The sequence below is a fragment of the Erithacus rubecula genome (genome assembly GCF_903797595.1).
Source record: "Erithacus rubecula genome assembly, chromosome: 4".
NCBI classification, from domain to species: Eukaryota; Metazoa; Chordata; class Aves; order Passeriformes; family Muscicapidae; genus Erithacus; species Erithacus rubecula.
In genome coordinates, this window is record NC_136686.1 from 977,968 (window position 1) to 999,338 (window position 21,371).

Sequence of the window (21,371 nt, forward strand, 5' to 3'; positions counted from 1 at the left end):
ACCCAAAAAGCAAAAACAACAGTGAGGGAAAGGGGACAAGCCAGGGGGCTGAGACTTCACAGCCTGGGACTATGGTTGGAAAATTGACCTCAGAGGGGTCAATTGATATGGGATCCCTAAGTGGATCCTTTCAATAAATACCTGTTTTATTCCTTTTGATCTGTCTAGTCTCTGTTCTAGGTCACACCACAAAGGCAGGTCCCAAGCAGCAGGACCATTCTGCCTTCCCTTTGCCACAGGTTCATGCACTGAAACCCTGGAATTTCACAAATCTCAACAGCCCCAGTTTCTAGGTGTGGGCTGGAAACTCCCAGCCCACTCCTTATTTTTATTCAGCTTTATCTTCTGACATTCTTTTTGTAGAAAGTTCAGTCAAGGAAGACACCTACCTAGAAAATTTCAGTCCAAGCAATTAGCTCACCAGTGTCACAATTGGAGCATAATGGAGAATAAAACGTTTATGACTCTTATAAGTGTTTGAGACTCCAACTTCTGCCTGGAATAAGTGTAATTTCTGAGGAAGGATTTAAAGCTCTATTTGTGCTTTGCTCATGCACTACACTCCTGTTCTCTGGAAACATACCCTATTGACCAATTACACTGTGTTCAAACACACAAGCAGCAATTAACTTACTCATCTGCCTCACCTGTCACACGTGTATTTAAAATTCTCTCTTAGCATCTCAGTGTTTCTTAATCTTGTCAGCAAAACCCAAAGCACTGATGTATTCTTAGGCACAGCACTTTTTTTTTTTCTTCTCTCTCCGTGTGTTGCACCAGTTTTACACCCCATTGAGTTCAGGAGAGCTATACAGCAGGAAATTAGGCCCTAAGTACATATAGAGGTTTAAATCCCATCCTAAAACACTGTAGCACACTGCTCTGAGGCCCTCTAATGGAGACAATGGCAGCCACGATCAGCAAAATGAAATGGAATTAACACTAAACAAAGAAATTTCCACTGGAGGAGGCAGCTCAGGGAGCACATACTCAATGAGGAGTGGATAGATACTTATCTGCAGTTGAAGTGACATTTATTTATGTTTTTATTTGTTTATTTAGAGCAGAGGGTCAAGAAGATTTCTTTTTAGAGAAGTGGGAAGTGAATGAAATTGGATCAAAGGGAAGATTCCTGGAAACCTCAGCCTGCACAACTTTGATGGGTAAGTCATTTGATGGGGAGGTCATTGCATTGTCACTGGGGACATCCCTGCTGAGTCTCCAAGGACAGTCTGTGGGCAGAGGGGTGCAGTGAGTAGCCATGAATACCTGTCCATCCTCTCTGAAAATGCTGTGTCTGGTTTGCCTGCAGTCTAACAGAACACACTGAAGCAGCTCTGTACCCTCCCACTTTCACCCTGACTCATCCTGTGGAGTCCTTCCTCTCTGGCAAATCCTGCACAATGCCAAGACCCTCCTGCTCATCAGCAGCTCTTCTTAGGGGTCTTGCATTGGGATCTTACCTGGCATTGTCAGGACAAGCCTAAGAAATGTTTCAGGAATTATGAAACAGCTTTGCCTTCAGTCTGCTGGGGATATCTTTTTCTTCTGCCTCAGCTGCCTCCTCCTCACCTCCTCATCTTAAGTGTCTTAGAGAAATAGGAGTTGTGGGAATTTACTCAGGGTAATGGTAGAAAAAAGCAAAGATATTTTTCTCACTCACTGTAGGAATATACTCACACTGGATCCCATCAGGTTGTTTGAATATGTTGGACATCCACACTGTAACAGCAGCCAGAGATATCTGTCATTTCTAAGTCTTCCTGTAAGCTAAGGCATTAGTCACAGAGCAGTGCCTTTTTCATTTAAACCTGCATTCCACACTCAGAAGTAAAGAAAGAAACCATGTAAAGATTATTCTCATTTCATTAGCTGACCTGAACCAGCCAAGCAACCCATGCCTGTACTCTGAGAAATGTAGTGGCTCCTTGTCCAGCCTCAGAACGTCTTCAGGAATTTATTTAAAGCTCCTTGAGCTTTAAGCAGGTGCAGGGCAGGTCACTTTTCAGATCATGAGTTTTTAAGGGCCATTCTGAAGGACATTTAGCAGAAGAAACCCAGGATGACATTGATTTATAGACTGGTACAGGCATTTTGTGAGTATTTCCTATCTCCAAGGATGGGTGCACTCTGGGCTGACATGTGGGGAAAGAATATCTGTCTGTGTAGATGTTCCCCACTCTGCTGTCATCAAACACTGAAATAACCCATTTAAATGTGCTGAAGAAACTACAAGTCAGTCCCTGGTGCCTGGATCTATAGTTAGAAGGGTATTACTGGATGATGTGATCCTACCAGATTGCAGAGTTTATTTCTTTACAACATGAGAGGACTTGCCAGCCCTGAAGGGACTAAGGGAGGGAGGATGGAGAGGATGAAACCACCTGGATGTGCAGCACTGCAGATTTAAAGCTCCAAGTCCCAGGGCTCAGCACACAGAGCATCTATTTAACATCCTTGCAGCTTCTGGGCTTCAGCCTGACAATTGCTCCAGCACCATGAACCACAGAGCCTCCCCTCTGTGCCTGCATTAGGCTTTTCTTAACATTCAGAGGGAAACAACAAAAGTTCCCCTTTTCCTTTACAGCTCTTCCACTTTTCGCCTAATGAAGGTGGAATATAAAATGTTGAAGGAAAAAGCTGCTTTTCCCCCTACAGTAGAATTTCTTTTTCAGTTATTTTTAATCTGACATCTGTTTTAACATGCATTCACACACTGCATTTATTTTAATTTTTCCCCTCCCTTGTGTTTTATTATTTACCTCCCGTTCCAAAGAGATCACAAAAGATTACACTTCAGTGAAGCGATAACAGCAGTGGCAGTGATCTCTCTTCCTTCTCACAACTTTTCTTCATGCCCCTCTGTTTTTCCTTTATCTACATCTTCCCATCACAGCTATCCCAGAGGCCTCATTACAGCTGCTATCACAGGGGGTGGAGGCATTCATGGGGTTTTTTTGGAATTGGACAGATATGTGCTAACTAGAACACAAAGCTCTTCCTGTTCAGAGCCCCGAGAGTCACCCTCTGCTCTGTTTCAGAGCAGAACTTTTTAAAAAGTTCCACCAAGAAATCCCACTCTGGGTCAGCTGTGGTGCCTGTGCTTTGAAGAAAACCCCAGACTCTGCAGAAGGGAGAAGAAAGCAGCCATGAGACATGCCAGGCTTGAGCCACCCTTCTGACATGGTGCTGGCTGAATGTTTCATTTCCCCTGGAAATGAAGATAACTAGAGAGAGTTTTCCACTGTTTCCACATTTCCCAGCCCCAGGGCAGCCTCTCGGGCTGGCAGGCTCCGTGGTGACCCACCAGGCTGTGAAAGTGACAGGAAAAAATAGGTTAGGAAGGTTTCCCTCATCTTTCTAGGCAAATCATCATCCATCTTAGGGTCTGGTTGCTGTGGTGTATAGAAGTGATGCTCATCTCCACCAGCTAAGCCTGCAAAGGAGTTAGGAATTAGGAATTCAGCCTCAAAAAGAGGTGATGAGAGGAGACATCACTGTCTATTCATATCTGGAGGGAGAGGGCCAGAGGATGGACCAGGCTTTGCTCAGTGGTGTCAGCAAGAGGACAAGAGGCAACAGGCAGAAACTGGAAATTCTACAGAACTATGAGGAAGAACTCTGTGAATATCAGGAAGAACTTTGCTGTGCAGTGACCAAGTATTGAACAGATTGCCCAGAGAAACTGTGGGGTCTCCCTCACTGGGGGTATTCCAGAACCCTCTGGACACAATCCTGTGCTGTGTGCTTCCAACCTCACCCACTCTGTGATTCTGTGATTCCTCTACTCCTTCCATACAGAAAGCAAGACTTGAAAAAACAGGTGTAGTCATTTCCAGTATGGCTTCCTCAGTTTGTTAACATTGTTTAAAAAGCCCTTTGTTTTCATCTCAGCTAAAGAAGCAATTTTAAATTTATGCTTCCCCAATTCAGTGGTTTCAAACACTCCCTGTGATCTCAGAGATCTGAAACTTTTATGCCTCAAGAAAGCTTTGCTGTATTTTTCTGCACCCATCATCCACTTACTCATGATTGTAGGGAGTGCAAGGGCTGCAAACATTCTTGGTGCTTTTTTCTAAGTCTTATCTCCTCTTAATTTAGCATGGTTCTGACTTCCTGTGACTTCAATAGTAACAAGCAATCAGTAATTTTACCAATGCTATCTTTACATAATAAGAATACTCTTCTCTGTTGTTGCCTTGTTAATAAGGACTGACCAGAATTTTCTTTCTCTCCTGGGCACATTGCAGCTAAATAAAAGCAGTTCCCTCCTTCTTCTTCATACAATACATCTCATCCAGCTGTGATTTCAGCAAAAGCTCACCCAGATTTGGATAAAACTTTCTGTTGCTGTTCATAAGGTTTTTTCCTCCCCAAGAGAGGCAAAGAGCCAAAGTTCCAACTGAGCAAAATAAAATTAAAAGTAGATCAGTTTTTTCTGTCTCTGTGGCATGTGCTCTGGTATATAATGTATGTTCCCTGCTTCACAAAGGAAATGAAAGAATGAATTTATATGACTGATGAAATAAAGATATCAAAGTATTACTTGCCCAGCTGATATGTACACTTCACATGTAATTACTATTTAATATCTTTGTTTCCTACAAACCAGGAAAAAAGCCTACCTCTCATCCAATTCCCTCTTCTAGTAAATAAGCTGATGCAGAATATTCTAGATTTGCAGCTTCTACTTTACTTTCTTCTTTAATTTATTCTCTTCTTTGCAAAGTAATGTGGTCTACAAAATGAAGCTATTTAAAATCCTAAATGAATAAGTGTTATAAAAATAATAAATTAGTATACAAGACTGACTTGCACAAAACATATGTTACACTCTTAAATATATTTAGACACGAGTGTATAATTGCCTGCTCCTTTCCTAATGGCCTGAAGCACAGAACTAAATCTGAACTTTTCCCAAAGTCTGTGCAGCAATGGAGCACCACCCCCAAAAACTTCCCAGGAGTTCAGGTCCTCACGTGCTGCCTGCAGCCTCCACAAACTTCAGCTGAAGAGAGCAGCAAAAGGATGGGAAAGATGGAAAAATGGCAGGGAAGGGTCAGGGTGAAGGGCAGGAAGCCCAGGAGCCCAGAGTGAGAGCTCCCAGCTCTTGGTGGGTGGGAATGCAGATCCTGCCACCTCCAACCCCAGCTCAGAACTGATGACAGTCCCTGCATTTGGCTTGGACACAGGCTCAGTGCTTTGGGAATGCTCCTGGCCCTGCCCAGCCCAGGATGGATCCCATCCCTGCATCCCCTTGGATAAACCTCATTCCCTGCCCTGCTGGCATCCCTGGCCCAGCCTGAGCCCCTCACAGCACCCAGGGCTGTCAGCAGAGTCACTGGTGGCTGGCACCAGCAGCTCCTGCAGGAGGGATCAGGATCAGGGTTGTGTTGGGGCCCCACAGACACAGATGATGAGAATATAACCTGAATCACCATGGAGTTAAACAGAGACAACCCCTTGCTCTGGAACACTGAGCCTCCTGCTCATTGCTGGAAGAAAAACAACCTCCAAACCAGAATCATCTTTATTCAGATGTGTTTACAGACTACTACTTTTTTACTTTTTTCCTTTTTGACAAAAATACAAAGATTCCAAGAGAAAAAAAAAAAGCATAAACTACTTTCCAATCCAGCTCCTCTGCAAACAATGGTTGGCTTGGAGTTGCACAGTATTTCACAAAGGTGTGTTTTTAACATTGCTGGAGAAGGGAAGTGGCTATCCTCAACTCTTCAGGAACCTCTCCCTCTGCAAACAGAGCCTGTCACCCCTGAAGTCACCACCAAGTTGCCCATGTGCACATCAAAACTGTTGACAGAATTCCTCTTGGCAACTTCTTTCATCAACACAGTTTCCATGGAGACAGTGAGGTTGTTCTCAGACTCTTCTTACTCAGTGAGGTGGCAAAGTTGGACCTCCATTAATTTTAAGGAGCCACACAGAGTCCTAAGCCTAGAAACTAAAGCTCCTCCAAATAAATAGTTTCTATCATCATCCTAATTGTCTGAAAGACAACCAACAACAAAAAAGTGTAGTTTGCAAGTGGCATCACTTCTTGCTATGAAAATATGGGCATTTATAACATTTAATAACATTTCTAGAGCTTGAGCTAAACAGCAGCAAAATCCAGTGTGTGGTGGCTGGGAGGGCATGGCAGAGGGTCAGGCTGGCAAAAACCTGGTGGGAGCTGATTTCTTGTAAGAGTCTCTGTATTTCTGAAAGCTCAGCAGCAGAATTTCCCTCTCCATACACAGACAGGCACTTGGATTTCTCCTTGATGGAATTAGCAATGGAATTAAAAGGAAAACTTATGGTAAATATTGGCCATTTTCAGGAAAACATGTGAAAACAGAGTCACAGCTCAGCCTCACCTTCTGTGCTGAGACCTAAAGCAGAAAATGACTGAAAGCCTTGGATGAACCATTTCCTGAGAAATTAAGGCCCATTTTGAATCCTGACCACTTCATGTAGGATTTTGCTTTCTGTATATATTGTTTTTCTTTTTTCCCCCCCCCCAATCAGCTTTCCTATCTGTCCAGGGTGTTTTGCAGAACTCTAGTGATTCAGGTGGTATAGCCAGATAAATAACAGTTATTATCTTTATAATAAATCTCTTTGTAATAAATCTCTGTAATAAATGCACCTTGTAGCTTGATTTACAGCAAAATCCTCCTCCTCCTCTTGCTTCCATGATGAGACCTACTTAAGTCAGTGAGACTAGTCATGATGATAAGATAATTAAGTTTTTAGTACAACTCTGGTTAGTGAGCAGAATGCAGTTCTGATATAATGAATCTACTAGCTCCAGTCTGATATTCAAAAGGTGTTGGTGATTTGGATATTGTTCTTAATGTGCTCTGAAAAAAAGCACATTTTTTTACATTCAAGCATGACACCCCATATAGGACACAATTCAGATCATCTTTTAAATTGAAGTATTTCTTTTGGAATGGCAAAGTTGAAGTTCAGCCAGCCTAGCAGTGACACCTGCAAACTGACAGTCAAACCCTCCCTACATTAAAATGGAAAGATTTGCATGAATGTGTTTTAAAATGACAGGAGACAGCAATTGGAGCTTCTAAGCAAGTTAGACTAAAATTTTAAGAGTGAAATGCCTAAAAATAGGCCCCTGAATGCATAGTTAGGAACCTGTATAGAGACTGCTTGATTTTCAGTTGTTCTGATCACCCAGAGCTCCCATTAACTTCAGGAGCAACTGTGGATACTCAGCTGTTCTAGAAATCAAGCCACTTTTATTCAAGGGTCTAAATATGGATGTCTGTGCCCAAGTTTGGGAGGGAAAATACAAAAAAATAATAAAAAAAAAAGAGGTCTGGTTGCTTTTTTTTTTTGCTACATTTTTTAAAGGAAGACATTTTATAAAAGAGAAGTAATAGCCAAGTTTCATTCTTCTAGTCACAATGTCTGAAACTGAATCAACAGAACAATTAATAGTGCAACACATTTGTGCCAGAAGATTTGGTCTGAGGTGAATGGAAATCTATTCCAAGATTGGTAGCTCTTCATTAGCAATCTGAAACATTCCATAGATATTTCATATTCTGTGATTGCAAAGTGTTACCAGGCCACCTAAATCTTTTCCATAGCATTTCAGTGTTGCCATTAATAAGCTTTTCAGGCTGGCCTGAGGAACTTTGCAAGATTAACTTTGCAAATCTGCATGTATTAACTATTTGACTATTTCAGAAATGCCACTTTTTTCTGCTTTTTGGATCAAGTACAACCAGCAGACTTGAGCATATTTTTAAATACCATAAACTATGAAGAAGGGAGAATTAGGCCTTTAATTCTATCATATGCACTTGGTTGTCAGAAGACTTCTGAATGCTGTTTGCTTAAAGACCTCTTTTGTAAAAGTAATCCTGAGTTGGTTTTGTGTCTAAGCCATTGCCAGTTCATGCTGAAGTGCATAAGTGCCATTCACATGATAGAAAATCTGCAAGAAAAAAAAGAAAATTTATGATGGAATTATATATGACTATAAAGCTGCAAGTGTCAAGGAAGTAACAAATTAAAGGCATGCCAGATGAGGATATTTGTTTGTGTATAAAATATGATGTAATATCCCTTAATATGTTTGTTTGTAGGATATGAACCAAGGGCGCTTGCTGCTGTGTTTGGAAAGAAAAAGAAAAAAGCAAAGACTCTTCACAAAGAGCCAGGTACAAGTCAATACTTTCCTCTGTCATCTGATTTTGACTATTTCAATGTTTGTTTTATTGAATATAATGACAAGGACATTTTATCTTCCATGTTTTTAGACAGCATAGAACAGCAAGACCTTTGGTCATGGCTGGGGCATTTGTGCAATCCCTGGCAGATAAAAGACAAAACCCCTAAGAAATTAGAACAAATGGTGCAACACAATCACGGGCTGTGTTCTAACACCCAGCAGTGATGGCAGTGGCACAGAAAAAGCTCATGCTGCTCTGTCAGAACCAGGGACATCATTTTAGGTCAAGAGTGAGGCAGAGGGAGCAAGACACTATCATTCTCATGGCAGGAGTGAGTCAGGGGTTTTCAGCAGTCATGAATATTAACCTGACATCTCTCAGCTGTTCTTAAAACATGTCAGCATTTCAATTTCTAGGAAAGGTGAGGCAAGGGAAAAGAGTGATGCTTTTGTCTCCCCCCACCAAATCCCCTATACCTCATTTTTCCAGCAACAGGATAATGACTCTCAGATATTTTCCTTGGTTAAAGGTAGTATCACCTCCTCTCTTGGGCTTAATGAACATGGGAGTCAAGACCAGAAGCCTTCATGTTTTGGTAGTTCCTATGACACTGCACTGTTCCCAATTACTCTGCATCCTTCAGGGCTGATGCCTGTGCCAGTGATGTAGCTCACAGGTACATAGGTCAGAATCCTCCTTCCCACTGGGAACTTCTTCCCCAGGAAACAACCAACATGTGAAAAGCTCTGTCAGCAGCACCCATATGTAGGATGAGATGTGACTTTCTCCACAGGGTGGAAATACACCGTGAGGAGTTGTGGCAGTGACACAAAGGGTCTGTGAGGCTGGGATTGAAGGGGAGAGCACTGCCATGCATTTGAAAAGGCTCTGTACACACACCAACTGAGCTCTTTTTGCCCAGATTTTCTAAAATTTTACACTGCAAACATGGCCTAGAGCATGGTCAGCTGCCCCAACATCAGAGCCCCAGATGTTTGTAACCACAGCTCCAACTTCAAGAAACACTGAGCTGGAAGTGAACCTGGCATTAACAATGAACTAGATGGATGTTCCATTCCTGCACAAGCAGTAAGCCAGCACATTTAGAAAGATTACTTGTGTTCTCCACGAGCTGTAAGCTGCCAACAACCAACCTGCTGCTCAATGTCTCCCAGTAAACTGCTGGCACCCAGGCGGAAGAGCTCCGGTGTCAGCCACTCCACTCCCAGCTCCTCCTTCACCAGCATAAGCCAAGTAATAGCTTCTTTGGCTGTCTTAATGCCCCCTGCAGGCTTAAATCCAACCTTCAGGGAGAAAGAAAAAAATCATGAGTATGTGCAATGCACATTGTGACCCATCAGCAAGCCCAGAAGAGCAATCAGTGTTAGCACAGCTGCAGTCTCAGAGTGCCTGTGATTCCATCAGCCCTACCTGTCAGGACCTGGCTGCAAGCAGGACAAGGTCTGGACTAGCCTGGGGAGATGTCAGGCCTCAGCCATCACTGCCAGACATTTTCATCCTGAGGGAGCAATATTTCTGACCCCTGTGCACCTTCTCAGGAGCTGTGCTTGAGGTCTAATGAGGGAACTTTGCTCTAGCACAAGGGATTTAGGCAGGACTGGGTGGGGTATCTGCATGGTGGCCATGCCATCATCACCTACTGCCAATCCAATTCCAAACACAGAACAGCAAATACACAACAATAACACAACACTGAAGATGCTGCATGTGAGGGGACTTACTCATGGACAGCAGTGAGTATTTTATAAAAAACCTGTGCAGCACAGTTACACATGATTTGGCTGTACATTCAAACTTACCAGAGGTTTAATTTCCACTAAAATTTTCAAAAAGGGAACTAAATTATGTCTATATCAATAACTGAAAGGTGCTGCACAAGAACTGCAGAACTTCTGAGAGGTGTGTCACATGTGAAGGGGAACTGCCACGTTTGCAAAGGCACAAACACCAAGGAAAACTCATCTTTGAGGTAAAGCATGTCTTGAATCCCATGATGGACCTGCTGTGCACTTGGCATACACCCCTAATGCCAGCCCTTTGGTTATGTGCCATTTAAACACATCTCCTTCTGAGACAGAGCTTGTGACACTCAGCTATCAAATCCCTCATCAAAAAATGCCAAAATGTTGGCCTGTAGCAGCTACCTAAACTCTTGAATAGCAAGGAGAATCAGGAAAAATTCTTCCTGTAAAAAAAAAAGCAAAACTGAAAACATGTAGCACACAGTGATTCTTCCTATGTTTCCTTCTGCCATTCTCTTTACATGAAGCAGGAATTATTTTGTTTTAGTATGTAAGCTCCCAAAACCTCACTGCACTGAGGATTTCTTTGTGCCTTATGGATATAACAGTGGAATCAGAAGGTATCTGTTTTTAAATGGGTTTGGTAATCTTTTTTATGTAGTGATTTCAGGACCAACAAACACAGCATAAATCCTTCTCTCATGTTGGAGCATTGTGATAATGGCATATTTCCAATAAGATTAAAAGGAACAAAAGCAGGAAAAGCTTGATAAATCCAAACCACGAAAACTGTCTTTTTGTGGATGGACAAATAGATGTGTGAGTATGATCTAATGTTAACATTAGATTTCCAAAAAAAATTTCAAGCCCAGAAACTGGAAAAGCATCTTCTAGGTAATAAACAAAAACAGTTGGAATGTGTTTTCCCTCAGGAAAAGAAATCCTAATGAAATTTGAATTTAGGTTTCTTCCTAGAAATACTACGTCTCTTTGAGATAATCTGTGAGCAAAAACAAGTGAAACAGACTTAATATGAGAATTAAAACCATCATTCAGAATTCCTTCCCCTTTTGGCAGATTCTGAAATCTCTTTTCTTTGCAAAAAAAGCTGACAAAGACAAGCTTGTCCTCTCCTCCATTTCCCAGCTTTCCAAACAGCACAGCTGACTGCCACAAAAAGGTAAAAAGGAAGGGGGGGTGGAATTTAATTCAAGAGCAGTACAAAGTCCAGCTACCACTTTCCTGCTGTTTCACAGCATTTCATTATTTTGCTTAATAAGTTCATCTCCTCAAGAATTTTCTCTTCACCTCACATTATTAAAAGTAATAAGTTTTTCTGGATTGGGGGTTTTCCCAACAGAAAAACCAATTTATGTATGTCCTTCAATAATGACAGGAAAAGATTATTTCCCATTATATTGCACACTTTTCATATCACCACCACAGCTTATCAGTCAATAGATGCTACTCTGCAACTTGTTCCTTTGCTTGAAGAAGTTTAATTTCTGTATTAACCTGTTTTTCCCAGGCAACGCCTTGGTGGAAAGCATCCCTACAGCAGCAAAATTAGTTTGTTAGAGAAAGCATTTAGAAATCCCTTGTCACTGATAATATTGTCTTCAGCTAATAAAAGTACATAAAGTCAGTTTACATCTAATTCACTGACACACACATGCACACAGACACGAGCACTTTCTCTTAATAACACATTTCATGCCATGAATGCCTCCTTTGAAAGCAAAAGGTGAATTCAACATTTATATCCAATTATGGGGACAAAGCTGTGCTAATGCAGCTTGTGGCACACAGTTCTGGTGCCCAGGGAGTTGCTGGCCTCACACTGGGGCACTGATGGTGGACTGCTGGAGCTGCTGAAATCATTGTGTGGCAGAGGCAGGAGGGGAAGGAAGGAGTGGGGACAGCCCAGGGATCCACCCTGGCCTCATCCAGATGGCTCCAGAGAGTGGCTGGACACACTGTGAGCTGTGTCACAGCCCCAGGATCCATCTCAGCCCCCATCCCATGTCCTGACACTGTACCTGGCAGTGCTCCTGCAGAAGGGGCAGGAGGAGGAGCTGGAGAGGAGGGAAGGGTGGCCAGAAATAGGGAGAAGCTCTTAGCTAGAGATGTGGCTTCCTGCCCTGGTGCTGAACCAGCACCAGCCCCCACCTGCCCATGGAAAAAGGAGCTGAGAGGTGGCTTAAGCCTGCTGGGAATCTCCTTCCTCAATGTTTCAGCAAAAGGATGAATGCACAGACAGCTCATCACTGGCTTTGCTGTACATCCCCCTTTTCTCCACTGATCTCACCTGACAGTCACCTGATTGATCAACATTAAGTACCAGGACATCATGTTCTTCCAACCCCTGTCCTTTCTCTCCTTCCATCTGCCTTCTTGTCCCCTTAGAAAGCCTCTCTGGCAAGGGAGGAAAGAGCAAAATGAGTCCCTTGGGTTGCCAGGACAAAGTCAGAAAATGCAGTGTACACTGATGGCTCTACATTTGTCCAGCTCTGCTGAGGTTTATGGGAGCATTTCAGCCCCTGTCAGCCCTGTTATTAATGAGCATGGCCACTTAAATGGTGAAACAAAATTCAAATCCAGATGCAGCAGGCCATCCTTTGATTGCATTTTATGGAAAGAAGTAACAGTTATTCAAGGGAGAAAAGACAAAATTAAAAAATATATTAGCAAACCAATCCTATTAAACTCTTATTTCTTTCTGAAAACTCTAAAAACTGGTTAATTTTTAGGAAGGAAATGAGAATTACCTTGTAGCCAGTTTGCCAGTAGTACTCCTTGATGGCTCTCATCATGACTATGCCAACGGGAAAGGTTGCATTTTCCACCTCCTTTCCTGTGGATGTCTTGATAAAATCAGAACCTGAAAGGAAATAAAATGTTTCACAGCAGTTTTAGAACAAGAGTCCCTCTGCACACACAGGTTCACAGCCTCAAAGATGCTCTCCTGCTCCACAGCAATTCTGCAGCATTCCTTTGCACGTGTGTCCCTGTGGTGTACATAAACCAACATTTTAGTATTTCCACAAGGATCTTTGAAAACAGATATTATTTTCATCAGGTTTTTTAAATTTAACTGCATATCTACTTGGTCTAACATCTGACAGTCTGCTATTGTATCTCCAGCAGCTGTTTTCAGGAGAAGGAAAGATATCCCATATGTGTTTACTTAACCAGCTGTGCAATACTGTAAACCATAGGAAAACTCCCCTTTTATGTGTTTTGCAACTGTAAGATTGCAAGTTACTATATTTAAATCCATTGTCTGATTTAATGCAGTAACAAGGTCAAAACATCTGTGTTCTTTAAAGAACAACAGTTAGCCTTGGTTTATTTTTTCCTGTTTTCTTACTAGTGAATAATGTTCTCCACTGCCTGTTTTAATACTTGGGTGACATTCTTGTGCATTCTTGCTTGAAAAAAAAAAAAAAATCCTGAATCACAATGTAACAAAAAGCTAAGAAACTAACAAAAAATAATATGCCCTGCTGTGCATGATCCAGCATTGACAGAACACAATGACAAAACTTCTTTAATTTCATTAGGACGCACTTCACCCCTAGGAACCTACTTCTTAGAAAAGGTGTACTGTGGGATCATTAATTATCAAAGTAATTGGGAGAAGAAGAGGGATAATTCAAACATCATGTAGTAGTGCATCATCCACTTAAGTCAATTGGAACTGCATCTGCTTCCACTTCAAATTTGGCTTGGGGTCCATTTTGTCTCTTATGTGAAGGATGATGCCTCTCCAACATCCCCTAGAGCAGGGAAGGGAAGTTTCAGCCTGGCTCCAAGCAAGGAGCTGCAGCACCCTCCAGAGAGAGCCTGTCTGATGGCACAGCTGGCCCAGCCTGGGGGCACAGCCAGGCGAGTTTCTGTGCCTTTTAAACACCCACAGGTCATCATGGACTCTGGGGGTGGCTCTGCAGCCTTCCTGGATAGGCACCACATCAGCCCAATTGCACCCCCCTGTGACAACTTCCATTCTGGAAAGAAACAGCTATTTGCAAGAAATTGTAATTCCACATTGAGTGCAATGTGCAAAAGAGGCAATTAATAGTTGATAGAGCTTTGCAAAGAACAGAGCACACAGGAGAGACAACTGAGCTGCACATTTCAGAGCTGCTCCCTTCCAGAGAGACACCACGGACATCTGATAGTCACATTAAAACAAGGAGCAGTGGAAGTGAAACTTGCACATCACCAAATTATATTTTTAATTTCCCTTTCGAAATGTAGCACTTAAAAGTCCTTCAGTGCAATACTTCCCATTTTTTCTGCTATAAGGTAAGTCAAAGCTTTTGTAAGTCTTATAATTACAAGTCTCTATGGTACAGTTTCATTAAAAACTTTCATTAAACAACAGCTGCCCTTGTATATGGTCTTCTAATCAATTTGGTCAAACAGAATGACTTCTAATCAGCTGTTGATAAAAATAGAAGATGAAATTTTAATTCTAATAGATTAACCACAAACTCAAGATAGTCTTCAAAATCCATCTAGTTCTATTCTCCAGTGGATTTAATGACTATTCAGCAACTCATTACTAAATAGAACAAGATGAACATTTTCCAGTTCATTAAAGAAATGTACTATGTATTTTTGCATTGTCCTCATGATTCGTTACAGGGAGTCTTAATTACAAGATAATGGATAATGGTTATTAAATGCAGACTCCAGTAATGAAGCTCTATTCATTTGTGAGCCTCAGAGACTGCAAAGAGGGGAAAATAAAATTACTAGCTTCAAAAGATTAACGGATCAAATTATTATTCAATTTTGAAAATCTCATTCAGACTTCATAGAAACAAGAAGAGATTAAAAACTAGTATTAGTACAAAAGTTGTGCATTTATATATTTATTTTTAAATAATATCTTAAGGCTATTATGAGAATAATCAGCTTTAGATGTGATTATTAGACAAACATACAGCCAATTTAGTAGCATCCTCTAACAATGAAAACAATACATTTTTATTTCCTGAACAAATTCTTTTTTATGACACAAGAGCTTGCTAGCAGGGCTGCAGAACACAGAGGACCCACACTAGCACAGAGAGCCAGGATGGAAGGTGCTACCAAGGTTTGGATTTCAGCAATGAAAAGGGGGATTTAAAAGTCAAGTGCTGCCATAAAAGGCACCTCAATAAGCAAACTTTATGCTAACCTTGTGATAATAAGGGAGTTTCACCATGCCTATTTCTTATTCAAGTTTCCAAGAACAAGCTTAAGGAATTAAGTCCAGAAGGAGTTTCACCTGGAAATTTAGGTGATGATTAAGAAACCTGAGTTTTATCACCCATCTTCTAGTGAATGAACACACTCAAAGAATCAAGTCCAAGGCTAAAATACACACTGAATGGCTCTCCCCTTCCTTAGAGTATATTACATGACTCAATGAAGCATTAAATTCAAGATTTTACAAAATCAGTAATTCAGGGAACATTTCTAGGCCAAGTGAGCCTGGAAAAGACCACACTTTCTAGTTTTATTTTCCAATGTGAAGACACAAGAGTGCATTTCTTTTGAAGGAAGCAAGTCATGTGAGATGCACTGAACTGAGAGCTGGGATGAGCTCAGCTGGTTAGAATATGATGTAGTAACACCAAAGCTGTGGGCTCAACACAAACAGGCCATTTACTTCAGAGGAAATCCATGATATTTTTTCTTTTCTAGATACACAGCCTCATCTATGAAAACTCTTCTTCTCTCCCAAGAAGTCAGAAGAGCTTCCAGAACTGGCCTGCCTTGTACATCTACAGAGATTTCCAGTCCATGTAACATTGAACAAGCAGAGCATGAGAAGTGGAGAATCTTATTCAGGTGACAGCATCCAGGAAACACACTCAGATTCCATAATTAAGCAATAAGGAATAATAAGCAGTGCAGCAATCGTGGAGCAATCACAACCTTTTGGTTGTGAAGTGCTTCAAACACCCTTGGGGAATGATTATCTCCTGATACCTACAGACTCTGTGCTGCTGCCTTACTCTTAATAAAGAACAAAAATGTGGCTGGCAGTTTTAAACAACAGTTTAGAGAGAAATGCTTGCAGAGGGACAATTATGCTGTGCTACTTTGCAAGTATTTGCAATGAGCATAAATAGATATTCATTTCTGTAGCTGTGACACAGGGAGAACACATTTCCTTCCAAGACCTCCAGGACTGGTGGCAAAAGTGGCATTCTGCTCAGAGGACCTGCAAACCCACCTGCTATTTCTGCTGACAAGGCAGCAATGACAAAATAGTACCATATCAAATGTGCATGAAGTCCCATTAGCAACTCATCTTTCTATTTTATGAGCACCCACACTAAGGGTCTTGGGATTCACACACAATTAGCCTTACTAGGGGTGACCAGGTTAACAACCCTCTGAAAATAAGAGGCAGGGCAAGATATAAAAGGCTAATGTAGCAGCTAATTCTTGTCAGTTGAGTCATCCTTAATTGTCCCACTTACATGTCCTCATCCTTAATTGTGCTGCTTACATGTCCTTACCCTGCTCCAGCAGCCAGATAAAATACATTCCCTGCTAGCTGAACTTTGCCAGCCAGGAGAAGAGAACACAAAGCTGTGACAAAGGAGTGACTTGTCGTGGGACAAGGAAGTTTAAGGAACTCCTGCATTGTTAAATCTCATGTTTCTGTACCAGGATCCCATTCTCCCTCTTTAAAAGGGTTTACCACATACTGCACTCAGGGTTGATACAGGGCATGACCTACATTAACCTTATTTCTTTTTGCAGATGGCACTACTGGAACTGCAGAAGCAGTTTGCCTAATGACACATGACAAGGCAAAGGCAAAAAGAAGAAATAATTCAAGGTATCCCAACATCTAATCCTAATCTTACTATCACTGGGAAAAACCAGACCTTTCTCTCAGCTTACCCTCTTGCAGGGGTGATTTCCTCTACATGCCATTCTGTGGGCTATCTTTTGCCACACTCCTGATTTTGAGCAAGATTCCAAATACAAGAGACATCAGTAGAAACCTCCTGTCTAGCACAGGCTCAGCTTGAGAGTGCAGCACCCAGGGCAGGAGGCAGAGCTGGTGGCACATCTGGCCCCAGATTCCCAGATTTGTGGCCTCCTCCAGCAATTACTGATGAATAATTACAAAGATTGGCCTCTTCTTTCAGATTGAATGCAAGCACTCTCAGAACTGAGCCACAGGATCTGGCTAGGACAAGTGAAAAACCAAAATGCTGTGGGAGAAACTGGACTGGATTTGAAAATCTTCCCCCTTTAAGCTTCCTTTACAAACACTGAAATGCATTGCATCACTTCCTTGATCACCTAAATTACCCTGAACAATGATAAACTAGCTTCAACCTTGATATAATTAAAACAGCATTGGTCTAGGTCAGGCTTTTTCCCTCTTAGCATTCTTGGTTTTGGATCAATACATCTCAGCCTCTCAAAATGCTGTGCTATACATGACATATTACAGACTGAGGCTAAAACCCTGATATATCTACCAGTAATAGCACTGCAATTTGGAAGAAAATAATAAATATGCATGATGGCTTAGAATCACATGGCATGCTGCATTCCATGTTTTAGCAACCACACTTGGCTTTGTGCTTTTTCATGCTGATAACAACTTTGAAACAAATATGTTAACATTAAAGCTCAGGTACACTTAGGTATTGTCTATTAGCTTGTAACAAAATTACTCAAATTGAAGAAATAGCTGTTTAAAATCAATTTGGAAATACTTCACACTGAATAAAGCAAGTAGAAAATCAGTCTACTTTATCAAGAAAGTGCTATGAATTTTAAAGATTTTTAAAAACCCACCATCCATAATACAGCCAGAATCATGACACTTCAATGTCATTCTGAGTGTTTTTCAACACTTGATGTTAAAAGCAGTTTAAGATTCTGTTCCTACTCTAACCCAGAGAAAGGCAGGATTGATTTTTGAGATGCAGAAGTCAAACAGCAGCACCAGCCCCTGGTGCACACTGTGCCCTGCAAGCCAAGGCAGCTGACACAGCTGAAGGGCTCAGCACCAGGGGGAGGATTGCCAGGATCAAAGGTATTTTCCTTGAGCAACTGCAAGGGTCAATGTTTTGGCTTCTGGCTTTGCCTAAAAACCAAAAAAAAAAAAAAAAAAAAAAAAAAAAACCAAAAAAAAAACAAACAAAAAAAAAATTGAAGGTGCCAGATGTCACCAGACTCATCTGTGATCTGTTTGTTTCCACCTGACTTTTACAAATCAGGTAGAACAGATTTCTTAAGGGCTTCCACAGAGGGATGAATATTCCACTTTGGTGATCATGTGATTACCAGGAAAATTTGGGGCACTTTTAGCTTATTTTTTATGACATTTGAGCATCTTCAACACCACTAAGTTGCAAGCACAGAGATTTTATCATGGCCTGCCTGGATTCTCCTGATACAACAAATATCCAAAGGGTAACACCCTGCATGGCTTTACCTATACATGTAAGGCATCACAATGCTTATTATTAAAAGGCATCATTACTTAAAGCTCGTGCTTACCATGAAAATTTGCCCCTCACAATGTTTCCTTTTTCTTTCTGCACCTTGATAATTTGGCATTGGGCAGAATTATGAAAGCCCACGTGTGTAGGCTGCAGTGTAGGTGACAACTTCCAGACATTTTCATTACTGTCAGTGGGTTGTTTTGCAATGTCTCCAACTCTTCAGGCAGCCTGAATACCAAAAAACCTGCCTTCAATGAAAAAAACAACCAAAACCCCTGACTGTGCAGCCACACTCCAAGCAGGGGGCACCTCTCTGCTGGCAGCCAGGGAAAGACACTTCTGATTTTTTAAGAAATCCTTTCTTCCTCCCATTGCATTATTAACAATGCTTACATGGCAAAACTAACAATTTTATTTCAAAGGGATGCTTTATGAAGGTGTGTTGCTGATAAATTCAGTCAGGCTTTTCTGGCATAACATACACTGGGCACTACTTGAATGAAGGAAATAAAAAAGACCAGCAAGCACCATCAAAAACAGGGAGCAACTCAAAAAAAGATATTTAATACACATGGGGATTGTTTCCCCACCTCCCTTTGTCAGCACCTCCCTTTGTGTGCTGATCTTACCATAGGCTGCAATTATGGTGAGCATCTCAAACCAAAAGAAGCAACAACCTGATTAAAAAACTCCATGGGATTAGGTTAAAAAATTATTGAAACTGATAGAGAAATGCTGATTTCACCACTCCACTGACAAAACAAAGGTCAAAACAGTCTTCAAATCTGCATTTTATCTATGTTTTACATTTTTAAAAGCTTACACTGAATATATATTATCATTTTGGACTTTGGCATTCTGCTCTTTTCACTGAAATACTGTGAATCAAAGAAATTGGATATCAAACTCTCTTTGTGCTAGATGCATATATATCCTTGTAAGTATTTAGTGGCAAATTATTACATGTATTAATATTCATTGAGATAGTACATTTTATATCTTTCTTACAGGAAAAAGAACCTGTGTAAAATTTGAAAAAAAACACAAAAAAACAAACAAAAAAAACCCACAAAAAAATCTGTGTAAAATTTGCAGCAATATTTCAGAGCCTCACTCTGGTATCAATGATTTCTTCACTCAGGTATTGAGAAGCAGAGGTGGCCAAGCAGAACATCCCCTGTGCTTTGCAGAGCTGCCAGTGCCAAGCTGCAGAGACAAGGATGGAAGCAACATCACCCTGTCTGCACCTCTCCTTCTGGCACAAACTGCAAAAAAGGGAGGAGGAATTCCATGTTGAGCACTTCCCAACATCAAATCACACACCAAGGTGCCTGGTAGGTGTTTCCATAGGAAGATGCTGTTCTGGGGTGAAGCACAGCAGTGTTACATCTCCCTTATCTATGAACTAAGCACTGCATTCACTCCCATGGAGGCCTCCAAGGCCCCCAGACATTAGCCCAAAGCAAAACCACATTGTCTCATTTTAATTACCTATCTTTTCATACTTACTGTGATCCAAATGACTGAGTGAAACAAAATGGTTGCTACTAACAGGAGACCATTGATAACCAGCAAGCTGAGGTGGGGGTACGTGCACAGAGTTAAAAAGAAAGTGCTGCTGCTGCATGCTGTTTACTTCTCCAGCTTGAATTTATAAAGTGAATTAGCAAGAATTAAAAGGATTAAAGTCCCAGGAACCGATGAAGTCAAAGAGAAATAGAAAATGGATTCGCTCCTAAAAAGATAAAATTATTTAACAACTTATTAAAACAGTTCATCACTATAATTAAAATTCAAGTGCCTGGGAAAAAGTGCCACAAGGAAGGTAATTATTTATGAGGAGACTTTAAAAAGCCATTCACAGTGAATTTGGGAGAGAATCAGCCTGAAAGAGTTGGTAGTAAAAAGAAATTGTTTGTTTATTCATAAAACTTATTTTGGTCTAGCCTTCCACTAAGAATCCCTAACATCTGCTCAATGGCAGCTGTAAGTAACATTAGGAACACTCAGCCAATTTATATCTTTCCTTTTTATTAAAAAGTAAACAGGTCTTTTTCAATTATTCACCAGTAAATTAACAAAAAAATCAGTGCTGTAGCTAACCACATTTTGTGGAAAGGCATCTAAAAGCTTTGCATGATTGTGATGATCTCAGTCTCTTTATATTTCACTGACTACTTTATTCTTCATGTGATGTCCCACCTCATTTAGCAAATGAAAACACAGAAAACTTACAAGCCATACAGGAGTCACTGCCATGAATAATCCAACCTGCCTCACTCAAAAGCCACATTAGTTGCCTCCTTCTGACTTAAACTGATTCTGTTCTTATCTTTCCTTTGCCTTCTGCTCTATGAAAATTCACCTCAAATAATCTCAGGTCTCTCCTGCTTCTGTCTTCCACAAACAAGACATTCCTTAAACAGTGGTGTTACTGAATAATAATTATTTGTCCTAATCTGCAGCCCTTTTATCCTTAGATTACAAAGTGCTCTGCATGTTCCCATGTTTCACTCCAAAACTCTGTTCTTAAGATAGTAAAAAAGGCACAGGCAGACTTCAAATCTAAAAGCTTCCCTTTACCTCTCACTGACTTTTTTTTTTAACTCAATCTCTTGAACATTTTAGAAGAAAAACACATCACTTTCTTCTTGAGTTTCTCCCCAGCTTCAGTTTGCACATTTGCAAGTGCCTGCAAATGAACTCACTGAGAAGTTGTTCAAGGGCATGGAGTAGCTCTGCTTATTTTACTAGGATATTTTTGTTGTATTTCTAGGGACAAAACAAGCGTTTCTGCAGTGCTGTCTGGAGAGTTTAAAGCTGAGCAGTGATTGTAACCCAGGCACTGGCCATGGCACAGGGTCCATCCAGAATCCTGGAGGATTCTGCCTTGAAACTGCAACTGGTGACCCAGCAAGCTGCTAGAAGCTGGA

General features: G+C 41.1%; 1 protein-coding gene and 1 long non-coding RNA gene across 4 annotated transcripts in view; one reads left to right on the plus strand and one right to left on the minus strand.

The window, feature by feature from the left end:
* Positions 1 to 6,512: 6,512 nt before the first annotated feature.
* Positions 6,513 to 21,371, minus strand: part of DERA (deoxyribose-phosphate aldolase) — a 39,196-nt gene continuing 24,337 nt past the window's right edge. For all 3 annotated transcript variants that reach the window (XM_079303731.1, XM_079303732.1, XM_079303733.1), the window contains 3 exons: positions 12,730 to 12,842; positions 9,353 to 9,502; positions 6,513 to 7,960 (listed from right to left, as the gene is read on the minus strand). In XM_079303731.1, coding sequence (XP_079159857.1) covers positions 7,904 to 7,960; positions 9,353 to 9,502; positions 12,730 to 12,842 — 320 coding nt within the window. In that variant the 3' untranslated portion in view covers positions 6,513 to 7,903. The remainder of the gene's footprint in view (positions 7,961 to 9,352; positions 9,503 to 12,729; positions 12,843 to 21,371) is intronic.
* LOC306801067 lies at positions 13,944 to 21,147 on the plus strand. The gene is made up of 3 exons (XR_013773969.1): positions 13,944 to 15,805; positions 16,730 to 16,808; positions 19,580 to 21,147. It is a non-coding gene; the product is annotated as an uncharacterized lncRNA (long non-coding RNA).